General features: G+C 40.0%; 1 protein-coding gene across 1 annotated transcript; it reads right to left on the minus strand.

The window, feature by feature from the left end:
• Nucleotides 1–627: 627 nt before the first annotated feature.
• LOC310634938 (perilipin-3-like) lies at nt 628–20,000 on the minus strand (the record flags this gene model as incomplete). The annotated part of the gene is made up of 7 exons (XM_083353474.1): nt 628–1,292; nt 6,198–6,320; nt 9,603–9,808; nt 12,178–12,415; nt 14,197–14,279; nt 17,741–17,924; nt 19,947–20,000. The coding sequence occupies 7 exons, from the start codon at nt 19,998–20,000 to the stop codon at nt 942–944; spliced, it is 1,239 nt and encodes a 412-aa protein (XP_083209600.1). The 3' UTR covers nt 628–941.
• Between the last annotated feature and the right edge of the window lie 2,938 nt (nt 20,001–22,938).

Consider the following 22,938-nt stretch of genomic DNA (forward strand, 5'->3'; position numbering starts at 1 on the left):
TCACGATCTGTTTTCCTTGTTACCTTCTGGAAGGAGGCTTTGTGGTATCCAAAGCAGAATATCCTGGTTCAGTCACAGTTTTGTTCCATACAGTATCAACCTTGTGAACTCTAAAACCTCCTCCTTCTGTTATGTTTTCAAGATGGACAGTGATTAATATTTATATGTAATTATATGTAAGGGTGTAGGTGTGTATGTATATAGGTTTATATGTGTGTTATGTATGTGTACACTTTTGAGAGCAGGCAACAATTTCATTTTTAATGTGTGCCAGGATGCCCACAGTAAAAAATGACAATAAAGGTTATTTAATCTAATTGTACCTATATTTCTGTATGTGATTTTCAATTCTAGTGTTATCCCAGTCAAATAAACCAGGAAATTACCCAAAGATCAACTCAGTTATCAAGATTTTTTGAATTCTAGAACCACCTACTTCAAGCTTCTACTTAGGACATGCTACATCATGGGTGTCAAACTGCTGGCCCGCAGGTCAGACAAATCAAGAGGAAACCGCGCTCACTCCATTGCTGGCAGTGGGGAAAAAGTTCTGATACGTCGTGTGATGTCACACGACATTGCAAGTTTGACATGTCTGTGCTAATTGTCACATCACAGCTGTTTAATTGCAATTTTATTTGTATAAACAAAATGTGCAGATGTCTCTTACATATTAAAACCTATAGCAATTAAAATTCTTATACAGTTGAGTATTTGACTAGTAGTCAACATAAAATACTCTTACAACTACTTTAATATTAAAAGAGTCATGCATATTATGGAAGTGGTTAATAATTACTTTAAACAGGTCAATCCATTTATTAATTTCTCTCCTTCTCTAAGGGGCCCTGCCGCCTAAGTCTTGTCCAAGCAATTTTTATAAATGCCTCTGATGAAGACACCAGTTGTCAATATTATTAACAGTAAAGAACTAACATATGTTATGCATGTTTCCATTTCAGGGATTCCTCTGCTGAAGATTGAACAGGACAAAAGGGTCCATCTATCCATGACAGACTAGTGTTTTTAGCTATATATTCCATAACTTCATGCACAGCCTTCCTGGCCTTGTTAATCTTCTCTGGGGTCTCTAACAGGAAGCAACTGGGAAGATCCTGGAAACATGTGGTATTAGAGAGGACGGCTTGTAGCTCTTTTAAATCACACTCAGCCTGTTGGATTTTTTGCTTAAGATGTTCAGGAAGGCTTTGCACGTTAGTTAAGATTTTCTGGCAGACCTCTTGCATCTTCTGTGCAACACTGTAGGATGTGGCTAGAGCATGGGATTCCATCTATTATGAAACCAAAAAAATATTGTTAATTGAACATCATAGATGTTCATCTATGAGATTTTCTGAAGGGGGAAAGAAGGAAAGAGAGAGAGAGAGAGAGAGAGAGAGAGAGAGAGAGAGAGAGAGAGAGAGAGAGAGAGAGAGAGAGAGAGAGACTCAGGACAATTGAATATTTTGGTTTATGCATGGAAACACCATTGTTTATTGCTGTTCCCCTGATTTCAGCCATACAATACATGCCAGGCGGCAGAATTCAAATGTCCCCCCCCCCACTTTCTTCTTCCTACTATTGTGTGTATCCGGTGTTTTTTCAAAAAAAAAAAAAGGTGCCAGAACTGTCATCTTGGTGGGCACAGGAGGTGGGGGGGCGGGGGCGCTGCTGCGATCATGGGTGCAAGGGGTGTTGGCGGCAGGCTGCCCCCTGGGACCGGAGCCGGCACAGCTGGTGCTGTGGGAGCAGAGGGGCTCACTCTATATGGCAAGGCTACGCGAGGTGGGCGGTGGAGGCCATGCAGGCCAGGCAATGCAGGGCGGCCACTTAGGCGTGCAGGGCGAGGCGATGGTGGCGCAGGTCCAGCACCAGGTATGCCACCAGCCTGGCTGACACGGGTGAGCACAAGGAAGGAGTGCACATGGACTCTGCAGAACCCATCTCCCACTCCTTGTCCTCTCTTACTTACCTAGTTGAGATGTAGTTGGACAGCAGGGAGGGATGCAAAGTTCTTGCCTACTCACCTTCACTGCAGATAACTTGCCGGTGCAACGTTTGCCGGCCAGGACTTTTGGCGCACTCAGCAGCAATTCCTATAGGCTTTCGAAAGCCAATAGAGGAAGTAGCATAGCTTGTGCAAAAGCTTTTGTGTGTGTGTGTGTGCAAAAAAAGGTGCCGAAACGCCATTCTGAGCGTTCTATGAGAGAAAAAGCCCTGCTTTTATGTTTTAATCTTATGATTTTAAAATTATATCTTTTTCTATTGTAAGTTGCCCCAAACCTCGCCATGTGGATTGCATACAAATATTATATAATCGGTAAATAAAGGTAGAACATATGTTAAATATACATCAAATGATAATATGCTTCCCTACAAAGTCAATTCTTGCTCAATGACAGACCAAGGAGTTAACTCAGAAAGGCAAGAGGAAAATCTAGAAGAGATCTGTGCAACTCGTAGAAGGAAAAGGCCCACACTGATAAATTAAAAATCTTTGTGGTCTGCAAAGAAATGCTGGTGGGCTAATCAATGATTTGGTGACTAGAGGAGCATCTACAGTGTTGGAGCTCGTGGTCATGGTAAGCCATGGAGGCACTAGGCAACATAACTTTTAGGGCAGTGGTGGTGATTTTATTACTTTTAGGCTGCATGTACAGGCCTGGTCTAGAATTTATTTTGGAGCATTCATCCATCTAGAGCAGGTATGTCAAACTCATTTTGTTTGAGGCAGCTTCTTATAAAAGAATTGCCATTAATTTGTTTTAATAAAATAATTTAAATCAATTTTTCACTTGATTTCAAATTAAATGAATTATATTGGTTGACAATGAGATTTATTTTTAAGTACAATTGCCAAATGCAATAAACTGGTTTTAGGTACCGTATATGTTACTGGAAGGAAAAAGCAATCCCTGTTGGATTACTGATCCCAGAAAAGCATTTGCATAAATGCAGGTATCCTTAGGGTACCATAGTTATGGATGAGAAATATTGGTTGCAAAGTTGGCATTTCTGGATGTAATACAGATATTTTGGACTTTTTTTTGTTTCTTTGCCTGTTTGATATTTTTAAAAAGGCATATGCTACTGACTACGCTTATGCACATATGTAACTTCTTTTGCTAGAATACATGACCACTGCTTGTCCAGAATGTGAAAAGTGAAAGATTGTGACTAAACAAAATTTTAATGTACAGATAATACCACCAGAAATTATTTTAGCCTTTTTAATAAATGTTATTGATGTTAAGCTCACCATGGAAAACATCATATATTGTTATGTATATACTAGGTTAATTATTTAAAGACTGAAGTGCAACATAACTAGATTCTAAATAATCTATTTTTCAAAACGCACAGCAGTCCAAACAGTAAAAGTAAAGTCCAAATTAAGAATATTTCACTCTTAAGAATTGTTTAAAGTGGTTTAGTTGTAATGGAGTATGTACAAAAGATACTATTTTTTTTCTAGCATCAGCTAAATTAGACATATTACATTGAGAAAAATATTTCTCATTTCTTTCCTGTTACCTTTAATTGATTTCATTGCAGAGATGTTAACATAGGAAATAGATTATTTTGTTATCTAATTTTACCTTCCAAAAGACAGAAGCAGATGAAAAATGTGAGGTTCTTTCCTGTTGGCTTTTATAAGTTAGCTGTTTAGATTCTAAAAGTTTAGTTCTTAAAGAAGTAACCCTGTAAATAATTTTAATGTCCTCCTCTAGTGCAGGGATAGGCAACCTTGGCTCTTTTATGACTCAAGGACTTCAACTGCCAGAATTCCTGAGCCAGCATGGCTCAGCTTGGAAACCTCTCCCTTTCCCCACAGCATGGCTGGCTCAGGAATTCTGGGAACTGATGAGTCATAAACAAGAGTCAAGATTGCCTAGTTCTGCAATAGGCTTAGGAAAGCCAATAGAGGGATGGTTTGTTTTTTTTTGCAAAAAAAGGTGCCGGAATGCCGTTCTGAGCGTTCTATGAAAAAAAAAGCCCTGTGTGTATCTTCTGTAAAGGGTCTTTGATCCAGCGTTTTGTCTGAGCTTTTTCATATAGCCTGAGAAACATACCATTTTTTTTCTTCTGGTGCTGGGTATAAATTTGCCATAGCTTAATAATGTTGCAGGATTCAATCTGGGTCACTCACCACAACTAGAGGTTTAGACTGTTTAATAATTTTTTGATTGAATAAATCATAATTGGCTAGGTTTACCCAGTATGCCAGGCCACAAACCATTGTTAAGGCATAATGACTGAATTACTAATGTTGTAAGCCTCCATAGACTAATAATTCATATGTATGTTTTACAAACCTATTTATTTATTTAATAAATTTATAGCTGCCCACTTCACAAAATGTGACCCTGGGAGAGATCCATGATAGCTGATAAACCATAGTTTATAAGTGACATCCTGGATTGTTGAATAATGGTTAGAAGCATGGCTTAGCATGAGACATGAGTCAAATAACTATGACTAATTCCAGGAAGTTTATATGGTTCATGATCATGACCAAATCCTTATTTGCATCTAACTGAAGCAAAGATACCCTCAACAATCACTTTTTCTGCTATGTTCTCTACCTTGCTTCCCTCTGATTCCAGCCCATTATAGCCTTAAGCTATTCCTGTGTTACAAGTGTGTTTCTCCTCTTATCTCAACACATTTTGCCAAGAATGTAATGGGGCTCATATCACTGACCATTGTCTTGATGTCATAATCAAATGATTCCCTAAGTCAGGGGTAGGCAACCTTGGCTCTTTTATGACTCGTGGACTTCAGCTCCTAGAATTCCTGAGCCAGCATGGAGTTGAAGTTCACGAGTCATAAAAGAGCCAAGGTTACCTACCCCTGACCTAGGTCATGGGATCAGTCCAACCTCTATTGACCACTGTGTAGGCAAATACCCCCTCCTCTATCCTCTGGACATTGTCCTCTGATTTAGGAAGCAGAGTTTCAAATGGGACCCCCAGCCTCTACTCATCAGGTCTCTAGGCCAATCTCCATCTTGTCTTTGAAACAGCTCAACAGAAACCAAGTTCCAGAAGGCTGTGTGGTGCACTGGAAGTCACTCCTCTTGGCTCTTTAAGCCAATTCTCCTCCTTTCCTCCCCTTCTCTCAAGTGGGGATCAGTGGCAGGGCTGGGAGAAGATGGCAAGTCAAGAGAGCAGATGACTCTTCCAAAGCCCCCGTATCTCTGTAAGATCTGATTTAACAGCTACAGGCCTTTCTTGCCAGTCTCCTGCCTTTCTCATAGCTTGGGTATGTCAGAATCCATTTATATCATATTCATAAATGTATGTTTAAAACATTATTCCATGGATCCTGCCATCTCCCAAGGAGGAGGGAACGGATATGTATTGAGCCTGTATTAGGCATTTCAAAGGAAAAGAGAAGCCTTTTGAACTGGGGGAACAGAAGGGGGGGTTAGGGTAGGAGCATCTGGCTTGTGTCACGGAAGAGAGCAATAAACATAAAAGTTCCTAAGTTCCTTTTTCCCATGAGAAGGATGATACGAGGTAAATGATGGGGGACTGACCAAATGGGGTTAAGGGGGGGTTGAACCGGGAACTCTTTATAACGGTTTAGTTTGTAGAACAATATTAAGTCCTGTCTTGTATTCCTACAACCAAGCATGTCATAGTAAAGATTTCTTTTGGACTAAGATTTGGCTCCAAGAGTTTTTGTCTTCCTAAGATGTGGTTTGGGGTGGGTCCTGACAGGGTAGTTGATTTTCCAGCTGGAAGAGCCAACAGATAAAGAGGGGAAGTTGGCTCAGCCATCTATCAAAAACATTGTTAATCATAAATTAATATGGTGTGTGTGGGGGGGCATTGCCACTACTAGGTAACATGGGGGTAGGAAATGCAATCTTTAGTAGCAAGTTAGGAGAGGGGCAATAGAGCCTGGCAGTGGACACAGCAGTTTTCTGCTGGTTCAGTGCTATGGCAAAGAGGCCAAAGGATTGCTTTGGGAAATGCAATATAGGAATTTGTTTAATAGAGGGATAAGATATTGGCTCATCACGCTTAGTGTTTGTTTTTATACAATTAGCAATGGGTCTCTTGGAGATACAAGGGGTGGACTGTGGAACATCAAGCACAAAATAATATTTGCATCTTCACTGAACGACGGCCCTTCCCTATTTTCTTGTACCTTCAAAAGACAAAGCATCATCATGCTGAGATACCTACCTCTGCCTGAATTGCTTCACTGCTCTGCTTAGGTTGACCTTTGTACCACTCCTTCCACATTTGGTACACTTTTTCTTGACCTTTGTGAACTTTGTAGTCCAATTGCTCCTTGGTATATTTTATCTACAATAAAGCAAAACAAGGGGAGGGGGAAGTCATGTGCTACAAGCCTAGTGTTCTGTTTGGCACCGTAGCTACAGCTTTGGCTTACAGGCCAGACCCATGGTGGTGCAGTAGTTAGAATGCAGTATTGTAGGCTGACTCTGCCCATTGCCAGGAGTTCGGTCCTCACCGGCTCAAGGTTGACTCAGCCTTCCATCCTTCCGAGGTCAGTAAAATGAGGACCCAGATTGTTGGGGGGGCAATATGCTGACTCCGTAAACTGTTTAGAGGGGGCTGTAAAGCATCATGAAGTGGTATATAAGTCTAAGTGATATTGCTTTTCCTTCCCTACTCAGATCCTCTTCAAACAGTTATCCAGAACAATGTCTTAAGGAACTTCCATCAAGTTTATTCAAGGAGTGCAGGCAATCCTTGACCTACAACCATTCAGTGACCATTTAAAATTACAACAGCACTGGGAAAAAAAGGGACCAACAGCTGGCTCTCACACTTGCAACTATTGCAGCATCCCCACAATCATGTGATCCAAATTCAATCACCTGGCAATTGATATCTACCTATGATGGCTGCAGCACCCAGGCCAGATGTTTGCCATTTGCAAGTTTCCTAGCCAGCTTCTTGCAAGCAGATTCAATGGGGGAAAGCCAGATTTGCTTAATGATCATGTGATTCACTTAACAACTGCAGGGATTCTCTTAACAACCATGGCAAAAAAAAAGAAATTGTAAAATCAGGAGGGATTCACTTAACAAATCACCTTATTTAGCTTACAGAAATTCTGGTCCTACTGGTGGTTGTAAGTTAAGGCCTACATGGATTACATTACCTTGTATGCCCAGAGATTGTATACCCAGGACTTACATATTCACATAACGGAAGAGTGGATGGTGAAGAAACTTAATGAAGGCTTTAAAAAAAAAGAAAAGAAAATATAACAGACAAAAGAAAAAGGAACCAAAGTGCACAATCAGCTGGGTATTTTTCTTCATTACAGAACTGCTGCAGCCTTTGACATTAGCATTAATAAGCAAGGATCATTTTGGCCGGGGAACCTCAGAGGGCATTGCTAGTGGTCCTCTTAAAATGAACAAAGTAGATGTAGTGAATATTTTTTGGGGGGAGGGGGGGTCTTTTTTGCAATTGGGCAGAGGATTAAAGAAACAGTTTAGAACCTCAATCCCTGCAGATGTTTAAAGCATCCATCTTGCCCTTTAAAATCCCTCCAGTGAGAGAAAATATTTAAATCTTTTCCAGGCTTGGATGTTCATTTAATTCCTCAAGCCTCATAAATCACCCCAAAGAAAAGGTATGATATGTCCAGACTCATTCCAGGGCCATGTGGATTGCAAATGTAAATTGGGAGACTGCCATCTGTCCTGGGGTCAGAGATTTACTTAGAACAGACATGTCAAACTCGTGACGTTGTACGATGTATCAGAGCGTTTTCTCCCTTGCCAGCAATGGGGTGGACACAGTTTCCCGATGACGCATCCGGCCCACGGGCCGGCAGTTTGACACTCCTGACTTAGAAGGTCTCTTAGAATTGAATTGTGCCTATTTTTCTCTGCAGTAGTGAAATGCACTAAAACAGTTCCAACTTGGTGTCTTGCAAGTATCCTACACCATATCATTCATTATCTCCCAAGACATGGCCAGATTAAAAAAGCTGGATAACTATTTTTGAAAGAGTCCTTCAAGTTTCTAACAATACTCTTGCCCAGACATGTCAAACAGAAGGCCCGGGGGCCGGATCTGGCCCGTGAAGTGGTTTCATGCGGCCCGTGAAGCCATCCTGGAAACAGTGAGGGAAAGGCCCCCACTGCCTTGGCCCTGGCCCAGAGACCCTCCTTCTGCCAGAGACCCTCAGATCTGTCCCACTCCTGCCCAGGCCCCCATAGGCACCCTTGATGCGAACGATGTAGAGCTGGCCATGCCCACCCAGTAGGCCATACGCACTTTAGCCACGCCCACCCAGTAGGCCACACCCACCCAGGCCACACCCACCCGGTCCCCTGAGGGCAACCGCAATGCTGGTGCGGCCCTCAGTGAAATTGAGTTTGACACCTCTGCTCTTGCCTATTCCTAGACAGAACTCGGAGCATTAAAATATACTAAGATTGTATGAGGTGTTCCAAGCAGCCAATTATGCTGCAGTTAGATTAACAAGCAATACTGAACTCATTTTCAACACTGCTTTCTTAATCAAAAAGATTAAGAATAGATGGGTTAAAGACCCATCTATTCGAACAAGCTGGCCTGGCCTGATGGGGGAATTCTAGGGTTTTTAAATGTTTTTTATACCTTGATTGTTTTAATTCGGGCAATAATTTAATCCTTTTTAACTTTTGTATTTTCTATTTATATGCCCTGTTCTCCGCCCTAAGTCCTTCGGGAGAAGGGCGGTATAAAAATTTAATAAACTTAACTTAAACTTAAAAAGTCACCTGCCTGGATTTGCCACTAATCCTTCCAGGTGAGTACTCTGTTACGCTCACTTAGGAACAGAGCATACTTTAAGTGATTGCACTACATTGTTGCATGACTTCTTACTCAACAGGAGGACTCTTTCAATAATCAAAGTGCATTTCTGTAATCATAAAGATGTATTTTCTTGCTTCATATCCAAAATAGCCATGCCAAATGGAGATGATGCTCTACAACTGCCCTCTAGCACATCTGGAAGGCATCAAATTGGGGAAGGTAGCAGGGTTTTATTTACAAATGAGAAGCCTGAACCCCCATGAAGTCAAGAAGGAAACATCTGTGTACAAAAGATTAGAAGATTTGCTAGAATATAAGAAAATGTTAATGTTTTTCCCCCTTAATAAAATATAGACACAACCTAACGCATTCTGAATCTGGTTAATGGATAATATAGGTCCCTGTTTCCCAATCCTGGAAATTTTGATATGTACTCAAATATCTTTTACGAATTTTGCTATGTACGTTACATGTCAACTTCTCCACTGACAGCCCTGTCAACCTGCAAGTTACTCTATAGAAGGTTTTCTGGCTCCAGTCCATGTCTGAATCAGTCTGCCTGGGTTCAGCTACATGGACTTTTTGCTAAAGAAGGGGTCTTCAAACGTGGCCCTTTTATGACTTGTGGACTTCAACTCCCAGAATTCCTCAGACAGCATGCCAAGTTTGAAGACCGCTGTGCTAAAGAGACCATTCAGCATCTTACATGTTCCAACAAGGATGCTGCTTCTCCTCCAAGGTTCAGTTAGTCATCCTTTCTTTTATTTCCCAAACATAACAGGGAATGACTGAGTTTCTTACCAAGTAAAAGATCTGTTCAAGTTGGAACAAGGCCTGCTGCGCACCCAGTTTGATCATTCGCAACTTGGCCAGAGAATGATAGTAAGCTCGACTACAGAGCTTGGTTGACAAGGAACCCAGGCGTGTGTAGTAACTTGGCTCTTCTTCCTGCATTTCAAGACAGGCTGCTCCAGAGCCTTTAGGATGGTCCAAGGATGCAATGGCAACTAAAAAAAACCCAACAAGATCAAAAGGGATCCCCATTCACAACACCTGAACTAATATTATCAGTAGTCACTTTATTTCTCAAATAAATTCCTCACAATTAAGTTTCTGAGAAATCTTAGCTAGTAGACACCTAATTCCTCAAATAAATCCTCCTTGATTAAGCTTTGGGGAAATCTGGGCTACACTTATGTATAACTAAAAAAAAAAGACTTCCATCCCTCTCCCCCATTGTTACAATATTTAATTGGGGGAGTGAGGGGGCTATTTTAGGATATGTACTACCATTTGGAGAGGAACTACAAAAAGGGACCAGTTTTGGTCCAAAAGACTCTTTTTCACTGCCCCTGCACTAAGTTATGTTAGATTTTTAGTGCTGGCATGTTGCGTGAACCCAACCTTCGTGGCATGTAAAAACAAGATCCAGGGCCTGTAGGTTATGTGAAACTCTTCAGTTAGGTTTTGTGAATCAAATCCTGGCAGAGTGCAAGATGTTAAAGTACAACCCGTTTGGTGGACATGGGTAGGTACAGAAATTTGATCATTCGATAAATTGATTTGCACCAGCCATTTACCACACTTTAGGGCAGTGTTTCTCAATCTTGGCAAATTTCAGATATCTGGACTCCAACTCCCAGAATTCCCCAGCCAGTATGTTGGCTGGGGAATTCTGTGAATTGAAGTCCACTCATCTTAAAAGTTGCTGAGGTTGAGAAACATTTCTTCCAAGAGAGTCAGAGTGGAGTAAAGCATTTCATTTTGGGTAACCTTACACCAACCTGTTATGGCCTTGAACTGTTTAAGACTGGTTGAATCTGCAACTCCCAATAGTTTTGTTTGCTAAAATGTGACCTAATTTTTTTTTAAAATAAAATTGTTTCTGATCAGGAGCACATGGATTGGCTACCTGGATCTGATTCTTAGAATACTTTATTTTTCTATTCTGCAATTAAGTGCATTTATCCATGTGTCTAGCTTTCCTGGTTGGTTTTTATACAACTGACTGAGAGCACCCAGCTTCTCTTGCAAATTTGCATCTTCTCCTCTGTCTATTCTATTTTCTGTCAATGCTCTACAGCAGGGGTCTTCAAACTTGGCCCTTTTATGACTCATGGACTTCAACTCCCAGAATTCCTCAGTCAGCATGCCTGGTTGAAGAATTCTGGGAGTTGAAGTGCATGAGTCATAAAAGGGCTGAATTTGAAGACCCCTGCTCTAGACTGCATATCCTTTGGGAAAAGATCTATTTTTTGCTGGAGATGCAATACTGGTAGTCCTCAACTTACAACAGTTCATTTGGTGACCATTCAATGTTATAATGGTGCTAAAAAAAAGGAATTTATGACCGTTTTTCACATTTATGACCATTGCAGCATCCCCATGGTCACATGATCAAAATTCAGATGGTTGGCAACTGACTCATATTTATGACCGTTGCAGTGTCCCGGGGACATGTGATCCCCTTTTGTGACCTTCTGACAAGCAAAAGTCAATAGAGAACCCAGATTCACTTAACAATGGAGTTACTAACTTAACTGCAATGATTCACTTAATAACTGTGGTAAGAAAAATTGTAAAGTAGGGCAAAACTCAATAACTTTCTCACTTAGCAACATAAATTTTGGGCTCAATTGTGGTCGTAAGTCAAGGACTATCTGTATAAGCAGCTTTATCCTAGATAAGATAATTCAGTTCCTCTACATTGGCTAGAATCACACACAATGGGCTTGGATTAAGTCATGGATGATTAATTATGGTTTGTTGAATAAGCCACAATTGCTGGCTTCCTATATCAGCTGGGTCAAAACCAACCAAATCTCTTTCTGGTTTAGGATACTCACTGACTAACAGGAACTGTTTAGGCAAAGGATTTACCCTATTAGGATTAAAAGCTCTCAATTTTAAGAAAAATGAGCTAGAAAATATTAGATTCTATGATTTTTAAAAATATCTAGTTTGTTATATTCCTGATGCTTATAACATATCTAGTTTGTTATACTTCCTGATGCTTATAAAATATTTTTAATATTTTATACTTTATTTTATACTAATATTTTATTAGGCCAGGTATAGTGTATTCTTGGTCTACATTTTTCCTAGCTAATGCCTTTCAGATGTTTTAAACTTTAATCAAAGGAAAAAGTATTGAAACTGAACGAATAAATACTGTTAGTTGGCTAACTATCTCAGCATTTATTTTTGGACTTTTTTTAAAAAAAATTATTTTATAGTTTTAGAATTGTATGCCATCCACAGCTGTATGTCATCCAGAGCTGAGATAGATAACTGTAGAAATAAAATAAGTCAATAAATGTAGAGGTAAAACTCATCAGAGCATGGATAATCAAGAGAGGGAACTGCATATTCTTACGTAATTCCTCATCCGTCATTGGAAGAAAGTACTCTAGTAAGCTGTCTGATGTGAATATCATCTTGTCAACACTGCTGGCCATCATCTGTGACACACTGATTTCCCTCACAGTGTTCACAGCACTCCTCGCTGAACACAATGTCACTTCCATAGTGTCCATGGCAACTTCAACGCTAATCTCTAGCATAGTATCCACAATATTTGCTTCGTTTATTTTAGCATAAATGGATCCAACGATCTGCAGGCAAAAATTCAAAAACAGAAAATATCAGTGAAGAATGATAAAAATCAACACAGAATTAAGCACAAACGCATACACGCTTCTATAAAAATTTGAGTTATATGTTGTTCTTGAATCCAATTTAGATTGTATTTGCTACCTTTCTTAAAAACAACAACAAATATACAGGTAGCCCTCCACCTACAACCAACCTCAAATTCCTATTGCTAAGCAAGATAGTTAAGTGAGTTTTGTCCCATTTTATGACTTTTTTGGCCATAGTTGTTAAGCGAATCACTGCAATTGTTAAGTGAATCATGCAGTTGTTAATGGAATCTGGTTCCCCCACCCCAACTTTGTCAGAAGTCAGCTAGGAAGGTTACAAGTGTGTGTGTGTGTGTGTGTGTGTGTGTGTGTGTGTGTGTGTGTGTGTGACATGACCCTCTGGACAGAGCAATTGTCATAAATACATGCTAGCTGCCAAAGCACTCAAATTTTGATCATGTGACCATGGGGATTTCGCAACCCTCACAAGTGTGAAAACTAGCCCCAAGCTACTTTTTTCAGTGTCACTGTAACTTTAAATGGTCACTAAATAAATAGTGTGAAGTCAAGGACTACCTGTGCACAAAAATAGATTAATTAATATGTTCTAAGACTACTGAGAAATGGCCCAGGGTAAGAAATGAAACAATATGCAATATATGCAAATGCCCCCAAATCCTGTCAAATGGTTTATAAATCTAGAGCTCAATTACCATGCTAATAGAGTAGTATGGTGATGGTGAACCTATGAAGTGCATGTTAAAGATGACATGTTTTGGGTAATACACCAGTGCTCAGCAACACCCAACAACTATTCTCAAAAGCACACGCTGTTCTCATGCAATTTTCAGAGGCCTTCGAAGCTGCGTAAGAATGGGGTGTGTTGTCATGCAGCCTCCGGAGGTTGCATGAGGGGGCCATGCTCTTGCAGAGCCTGTGGAGGCTCTAAAAGTCATGCAAGAATCAGGCAGTTTTCAGAAGTCACAGAAGAGCATTTTACAAAACCTACCCAAAAAAAAAAAAGAATGAAGGCCTTGTGTGATCCAGAGTTGCCTCAGGTAGGCCACAGGGGCCTGTCAACAGAAGAACACCAGCATATATGGCAGATTCTGAACATCACACATGATTGGACTGTATTTTTCCCAAAATTAATATGTAAAAAATTGTTTCTCGTGTGTGTGAAACACACGAGTCTCTCTCTGAGGGAGATGGGTAATTCAGAAATGTGAGTATATAAAATAAAAAAGTTAATCATTTTCCAAAATTTTGACACGCCAAGCCCAAACGATTCACACCATCACTGGGCTAGTACAACAATAGACCCTACTAGACATGAGGGGCTGTTTTGCATTGTTTTTTAAAGCACCAAGAGTACGATAAAATGCTTGTTGGAAGAGTCCTGCTAGTCTAAAACTTTGGAAGACAAAGTATTTAAAGGAGAAATGTCCTTTTTTTCTCCCATGGGAAGAAAAGATTGGTTGGCATTTCATGGCTCTTACAGCACCTGTTGATAACAGCTGTGTCTGAAATCCATGCCTATGAAGCTGATCATCTACCTCTTGTTCTCACCACAGTAGAGAGACAATTTGTGATCTTCCAAGTCTTACTGAAGTACAATGTTCTGCATCCTTCACATTACCTGTCCTAGGGATGTTAGGCGTTGTAATTCAGTAAAATCTAAAATACCATATGTTGCTTACAATGAATCTACACGGATTGATAATATATTATGGAAAATAAGTTCAAGTGATTACCTCATCCACTGTCTGTTGCAGAACAGAAAATTGGTACTGTAGCCTGTCAATATTCCTACAGCCAGCCATATTTGCAATAGCAACTGTAAAATAGCAAAGGTTAAAGAAAGGTTTGATTACTTAAAAGATTCCTGGTTACATTCAACAACTGGATGTTACTTGTATTTGGGTTTTATTGCTACTTAGCAATATGAAAAGCCTATATTGTTTTATGCTGCAGCACAATGATACAAAGGAAAGTGATGACATGAAGGTGAGATTACATTGTTATGTACTCATTTAGGTGGTAGGAAATTCAGAGTCCTATAAATGGACATAAATTGCAAATCAAAAGATAAGAGCCATGTGCACCTCTTCCTCCATGCATACCATCTGAATGTGCTTACTTTGAAGCCATTGATCTTTGATCTTTTAAAATGGAGCTTTGCCTTTATAGCTTTTTGACCCCTAACTGCATTAGAAAAGATACATGTCTCCCTTGACTAGAAAATGGATAATTTTAAGGTTCAGCCTTCTTTCTTTCGGATTTTTCTTTCTTCATTCTTTCCCCACAGCAAGGCAGCATAACATAAATGCAAGTTTTCTGTTATACCATGTAACTTACAAGTAAGTTACCATGTAACTTACAAGTTTTCTGTTATACCATGTAACTTGTCCGTTTACATTTTAAAGAACTCTCCCTAAATTCTCTTAGAGTGAAGGAAATAAACTAGATTATCTTAATATCATAGTTTACATTTAGAAATATCAGTCTTGGAAGAAAAACTTCTAAAAAGATGTCTTGTACAGAATTGTGTTGCCTCCCTTGTTGCATTTTGCAAAACTTGATGGCTCATCAAAAAATTTGCAAAATGGCAAAACGTATTTTAAATTTTATTTAGAGAGTTCTTGCTTTTCATTCCATGCAGGATAAAGTAGAAGAAATAGAATACAACATGATAAAAATTCTAGCACCCTCATTTAGAGAGCAACCTATAACCTCATATACTTCTGTTATGTACTGGGCTCATAGTAATACCACGTGGGTTGCTGGAGCAGCTAACAGCTCTCCAGCAACCCAGACTATAAGTCTCCAGCGCTACAATTGGCTATCCCTAGGCGGCAATGGTTGCTTCAAACCTATTGGCTGCTGCCTAGGGGCTAAACTATATATTGCGGCTGGTTGCAGCCATTTGCTCAGTACAGATTCTGCACAAAATAAAATATGAGTTTCCCTGTGCTCAGCTACCTCCTCTTCATTCCTGTGCCAAAGAACCCGCTATTTAACACTTCAATTCTTTCCTAAAGGAGATAACTCACCATAACTTCAGTGAAAGATCTTGAACCTAATTCATATGGTAAGCAGTTCAAGAGAACTTTTAATTCCAGGAAGTAGAGAGCTCAATGTAGGAAAAGCTGATTTCTCTTGGATTTTGAGTTAAATTGCAAAACGTACACATAGGAAGAATTTTACTAATTAGTAATAATCATAGAAAATTCTCCCCCACACACACACACACACTCAAATAATTGACCAAGACCAGAAACTATGTTGCAATCAAATAGGCATATTTTCACAAAGATCTGGTGCTAAGTTTGCTCAATAATGATAAACAGTAAAACCAATTACTTGGGCAAGCATAATTAACCGAATAACCCATTCGTTCACACTTCCCCAAACCTGCTGCCCAAATACTTAGTACAAACAAAGAAGGCAAAGCTAATAGACACAAGGATGGACAGTATCACCTTTGCCAAAATCCCACACTAGAACCAATACATATGCATATCCATGCCCTTCAAGTATCACAACTCAGCACAAACACACTGATCTGTTTTTGTGCAAACCCGGCTCAAACTGGAACCAAAAAATTATTCTTTGGACAATTTGCTGAGCAGTTCAAGAAAACTTTAATTCCAGATAGTAGAAAGTAGAGAAAACGTAAGAAAAAAGCTTTGATTTCTCTTGAATTTCTAGATAAATTGCAAGAATACACATAGACATAATGCTAATTCAACTCAGTTATTTTGCTGCTCAGGTATTTGTTGGAAGTAGAAGTGGAATACTCTTGGAAGAAGATATGGAAAAGCAGATCAGTGACTGGTTCCAGACACATCATGGCATGGCTTACCTAATCATGGCTTACTGAATAAATTACAGGTAGTCCTTGGCTTACAACAGTTCGCTTAGTGACTGTTCAAAGTTACAATATCACTGAAAAAAGTGACTTATTATGACCATTTGTCAAACTTATTACCATTGCAGCATCCCCCTGATCACATGATTTACATTTGGATGCTTACAACTGATTCACATTTATGACCGTTGCAGTGTTTTGGGGTCATGTGATTACCTTTTGCAACCTTTTGACATGCAAAGTCAATGGGGAAACCAGATTCACTTAACAACTGTGTTACTAATTTAATAACTGCAGTAAGCCACTTAACAAATGTGGCAAAAAAAATTCGTAAAATGGGGCAAAACTCAACAAATTTCTCACTTAACAACATAAATTTTGGGCTCCGTTGTCGTCGTAAGTAGGACTATCTGTACCAGTTGATTCATAGATCCATGTTGAACCATGAATAAGCAAACCACATCTTAAATTAGTGTGATATGCCAAACAGTCAGTACATTTGTGGTTACTGTTGCAAGCCTGCTGGTCACAATCTCCACACTTCAATGAATTGACTCCTAAAGAGGAAGTACTCTGGCTGCAGAGAAGGCAAAACTCTGGTTTAAATAAGATAGTGTGTATTAAGTTTGAAAAAATAAAATTAAGAACTCAGATTAGCTTCCTAGGCTTGCCCTAACGAACCTTTGGAATCAAAGTCTTTTCAGGATCCCCAGTTGCTGTTGGACTATTAGTCTCCTATTCTCTACTCCAGACATGTCAAACACAAGGCCTGGGGGCCGGATCCGGCCCGCGAAGTGGTTTCATTTGGCCCGCGAAGCCATCCTGGAAACAGTGAGGGAACGGCCCCCAATGCCTTGTCCCTGGCCCAGAGACCCTCCTTCTGCCAGAGACCCTCAGATCTGTCCCACTCCTGCCCGGGCCCCCATAGGCACCCTTGATGCAAACTATGTAGAGCTGGCCACGCCCACCCAGTAGGCCATACACACTCTAGCCAGAACCACCCAGTAGGCCACGCCCACCCTGGCCATACCCACCCGGCCCCCTGAGGGCAACCACAATGCTGATGCGGCCCTCAATGAAATTGAGTTTGACACCCCTGCGAGTCTACTCAATGGCTTATAGCAGAGGTTCCCAACCCCCAGGCTGTGGACCAGTACCTGGCCGCAGCATGCCAGCAACCAGTCTGCACAAACAAGCAAAGCCCCATCTGAGGGATGCAGGCAGCACACAAAACCACACCGTCTCTGGTCCGCGGAAAAGCCTCTCTCCACAGAACTGGTCCCTGGTGCCCAAAAGGTTAGGGACCTCTGGCTTACAGCATCTCAAACTCCATACATTAAAAAACCAAGCCCAAAAAATAAACCTGGCATGCCAAAGAATAGTGTTCTAGTTTGGAATGGGCCTATAATTTATAACCAATTACTTACGTTGAGGTTCAAACATGTCGAGAAGAGGTTCTGCACTGCTTGCAATATTCTTCACACCCGTCTCTGCCATCTCAAGGACTGTTTGGATAGCTGGATGAGACTGCTTGGCAAAATCATAGATAGATGAAACCCACTCATAAGTAGAACTGATTAATGGCAGACCAGCGAACTTTTGGAAGGCACACTAAGAAATAAGATACCATACAGTCACCATCTTGCTGGATCCCAGAAGAGTTCTAGATTGCTGAATTGCAGTAGAGATCACATACAGGTGAAACTCGAAAAATTAGAATATCGTGCAAAAGTTCATTTATTTCAGTAATGCAACTTAAAAGGGGAAACTAATATATGAGATAGACTCATTACATGCAAAGCAAGATAGTTCAAGCTGTGATTTGTCATAATTGTGATGATTATGACGTACAGCTCATGAAAACCCCAAATCCACAATCTCAGAAAATTAGAATATTACATGAATCAATAAAACAAGGAGTGTGCATAGAACAATATCGGACCTCTGAAAAATATAAGCATGCATATGTACTCAGTACTTGGTTTGGGCCCCTTTTGCAGCAATTACTGCCTCAATGCGGCGTGGCATGGAAGCTATCAGCCTGTGGCACTGCTAAGGTGTTATGGAAGACCAGGATGCTTCAATAGCGGTCTTCAGCTCTTCTGCATTGTTCAGTCTCATGTCTCTTATCTTTCTCTTGGCAATGCCCCATAGATTATGGGGTTCAGGTCAGGTGAGTTTGCTGGCCAATCAAGCACAGTAATCCCACGGCCATTGAACCAGGTTTTGGTGCTTTTGGCAGTGTGGGCAGGTGCCAAGTCCTGCTGGAAAATGAAGTCAGCATCCCTATAAAGCTCGTCTGCGGAAGGAAGCATGAAGTGTTCCAAAATCTCCTGGTAGATGGCTGTGTTGTCCCTGGACTTAATGAAGCATAGTGGACCAACACCAACAGATGACATGGCTCCCCAAATCAACACAGACTGTGGAAACTTCACACTGGACTTCAAGCATCTTGCAGTGTGTGCCTCTCCATTCTTCCTCCAGACTCTGGGTCCTTGGTTTCCAAATGAGATGCAAAAGTTGCTCTCATCAGAAAAGAGGACTTTGGGCCACTGAGCAACAGACCAGGTCTGTTTTTCTTTAGCCCAGGTAAGACGCTTCTGACGTTGTTTATTGTTCAGGAGTGGCTTGACAAGAGGAATACGACATTGTCCAGGATCCGTCTGTGTGTGGTGGCTCTTGATGCACTGACTCCAGCCTCAGTCCAATCCTTGTGAAAGTCCCCCACACTTTTGAATGGCCTTTTCCTGACAATCCTCTCCAGGCTGCGGTCATCCCTGCTGCTTGTGCACCTTTTTCTTCCACACTTTTCCCTTCCACATAACTTTCTATTAATGTGCTTTGATACAGCACTTTGGGACATCCAACTTCTTTTGCAATTACCTTTTAAGGCTTTCCCTCCTTATGGAGGGTGTCAATGATGGTTTTCTGCACAACTGTCAGGTCAGCAGTCTTCCCCATGATTGAGATTCCTACTGAACCAGACTGAGAGACCATTTAAAGGCTCAGGAACCCTTTGCAGGTGTTATGGCTTAATTAGCTGATTAGAGTGGGACACTTTGAGCCTAGAATATTGCACCTTTTCACAATATTCTAATTTTCTGAGATTGTGGATTTGGGGTTTTCATGAGCTTTATGCCATAATCATCACAATTATGACAAATCACGGCTTGAACTATCTTGCTTTGCATGTAATGAGTCTATCTCATATATTAGTTTCCCCTTTTAAGTTGCATTACTGAAATAAATGAACTTTTGCACGATATTCTAATTTTTCGAGTTTCACCTGTATATGTGAAAGGCACAGTTGTCAATGAAGCTATGATTCAAACTGGACAAACAGTAAACCGATACTGCGGAACTCTAGTTTGTTACTGTTTCTTTCTCAGCACTTTATTAAAAACAGCACAATACAACAAGTTTGTCTTTTGAAGAAGCTCAAAAGCTTTCCTCATCATTTTCTTTTGATGGTTTTACGGTGATCAAAATAGGAACCAATGGGCTTGCAGCTCTTTTGAAAATAAATCTTTGAAAAAGGATATAGATTAGAAAACCCGTGCTGGGTTCTATTCCTGTCACCTACAGTTTGGCCCTTAAATGGTATCCTCGCTTCTTCCAGTATTGTCCACTTACCTGTTCTTGATCTATGACCCTTACAGGTATGAACTCTGCTCCAGGAGAATACATGATGACAATGATGAGAAAGAGCGGCCAGCACTAGAGAGAGTCAAGATCCAATTCAGTCATCATACTAATACATCCAGTTACATTACACACAATTTTAGCAGCTTTTGCATAAGTAGCAAGACCAGCTAAATGAACAAAACCTACCCTATACCTGTAGTTAAAGCAGTGTTTATTCTAACCTTGATCTATTTACACCACGAGGCCATCTGGAGATGTCGAAGCAGGCTTTAGCGGTCAGGGCAAAAAGTTTCCTTCTATTATACATCATCTGATTTTATACATTTACTTGTACTGTAATGTGATTTGTTTGCTTTGGGCTGATAAGCTATATTTACTCTTGCGCTTATTACCAACTAGCTAACTGTGGTTTGTATAAATTATCAGGTTTTGATTCTTAACTTATGATTTACAAGTTAATACTTTAGGGGTTTTTGAAGCTCTGTATCATGTATGGCAGGGGTGTCCAACCTTGGCAACTTTAAGACTTGTGACTTCAACTCCCATTATTCCTCAGCTAGCCATGCTGGCTGTGGGATTTCGGGAGGTGAAGTCCATGTGCCTTAAAGTTGCCAAGGTTGGAGACCCCTAATCTATAGAAAAGGGGGGGGAAAGCAGTGACACCTTTGGGACAATCCCTTTCCAAGACTGCCCCCTTAACAAAACAAATATTTCAACTGATTCTGTAGTGATCAGTTTAATGTAGCACAATCCCCTTCTCCAGAGTCATCAGAAATAGTTGGAATTTCTGAACATTACAGGTAATCCTCAATTTATAACCACAATTGAACCCAAAACTTAAGTTGTTCAGTGAGAAATTTGTTAAGCGAGTTTTGCCTCATTTTACAACTTTTCTCACCATATTTGTTAAGTGAATCACTGCAGTTCTTAAATCAGCAACAGAGTTGTTAAATGAGTTTGGTGCCTTTTTTGTGCCTTTCTTGCAACAATCATTGTGAACCACTGCAGTTAACTTAGTAACATGGTTGTTAAGTGAATCTGGCTTCCCCCATTGACTTTGCTTGTCATAAGGTTGCAAAAAGGGGATTATATTGCTCTGGTACACTGCAGTGTCATAAATGTGAGTCAGTTGTCAAGCAGGCAAATATAAATCACGTGACCATGGGGATGCTGGGATGAGAAAAATAGTCATAAATCCCTTTTTTCCAGTGCCACTGTAACTTTGAATGGTCATGAAATGAACTGTTGTAAGTCAAAGACTACTTATATTCACAAATGTATGTATTTCATTGCATTTGTAAATTCCAATTCCAATTACAATTGGAAAGGTCTTTATAGAGGTCAGTTAATTCGGAAACAGGTGGAGTTTCTCTCTAGCATGGTCCTTCTCTTGCCACTGTAATCTCAGCAAAGAATTGCAGAGAATTCTAGGGTGATAAGTGATTCGATTTAAACTGGTATTTCTGCTTTCCTAGGGGTATTCTCCATGCTGATTAATCAGGTGCTCAGGAATGCTAAACAGCTCCACCCTTTCAATTTTGTAGACCAATGATTTCTTTCCTTCCCTAGAAGGAAACTGAAGCCTTTCTATTCTAAGGAATTTGTCATGCTGGGATGCATGAGGTTTGTGGATTTGCAACCTCCCTCCACAATAATTTAATCAGGAAACGGCAGTAAACCTGGGAGTGGATGTCCTAATTTCTTAGAACAAAAGCAATTTAGCAACAGTATTTCACACAGTATTTCAAGGAAAAACCAAATATTTCTGCAAATCAAGCCAACGGGAAAAAAAACATTGAGACATAATAAAATATGGTCCCTTTTAAGAAACAGTTAAACTGAGTTTCTGGGAAATACCTCTTGTTTTAAAGTATAGCAGACTTATATTATTCAGGAGCTTTTTGGTTGTGTAGCACAAAGCTACACAAGGGCAAGATGCTGTATTTGACAAAAGTCAATAAAACATTTTAGCAAAAGCTAAAACCAAGTCATAAGAACAATTTACCTCTTCCACCAATTCAAAAATATCCGGAGGCATTTACTATATCTGAATGAGGAATTTCCATTCAACTATCAAGCCTGTGAGACCAACATTTTGCAAAAAAAAAAAAAAAAAGTTTTGCTTTGCAGAGTCATACATAAAAAGGAAACAAAGAACTTTAAACCACATTTCTGAAAGAAAAGCAAGTCATGTTAGTTATATTTACAACCATACATACCTCAAAGCCAACAATAAAGCCACTTCTGGCGTCGGTGGTCTTATATACCACGAAACATGAAAAGGCAAAGGCGGGCTATCATTGACAGACAGTTCCGAAAAGCAATCAAAAGCTTCTTCTACTGCTGAAGGGGTGATAGGATAATTGTGTTAGGAAAGATAATGGCTGTAATTCTATACTGTATTCCTTTAGCAACCCACAATCAGGTTGACTAAGAATTATGTTAACTAGAATCAAGGCCACCGGATGTTAGAAAAGGTAGCTATTAATTTACAGTGACCATACTTCATTTATTAGGAAGGGCAATTTTTTATTTAAAAAAATGTCCTTTACATTTTTTTAATTTAATCATTTTCTTTGTCTTGCTCTTTATTTTTTCTTTGTAATGCAAAGTTATAAACGGAAACAATTAAATGTTTGTATCCTTATGAACCTCTTTCAGATTTGCCCCTTTTGGGATTTATCCTTTATTCACCACCACCACCATTTTGTTTCTTTTTACTCTGGACCTTTTTCTATCACCTCTCTTAAAACAAATCTGGAACAATTTACCATCTGTGCAAGGTACATCTTGTGTGTTAACAGTGAATGTATATGCGCTTTTTACTAGATGTCATGACATTTATTTCCTGATTTATCTGCTGTGCTTCAGTTGTAATTCAGTGGAGCTGCTTTTGTACAGTACACTCACAGACTAGGAGCACCAAGTTCGGGACCGAACCTGTTTTTGGAGGGGAAACGTTGCCTGGATGATTTACCAG

This window comes from Vipera ursinii (assembly GCF_947247035.1).
Source record: "Vipera ursinii genome assembly, chromosome: 2".
Taxonomy (NCBI): domain Eukaryota; kingdom Metazoa; phylum Chordata; class Lepidosauria; order Squamata; family Viperidae; genus Vipera; species Vipera ursinii.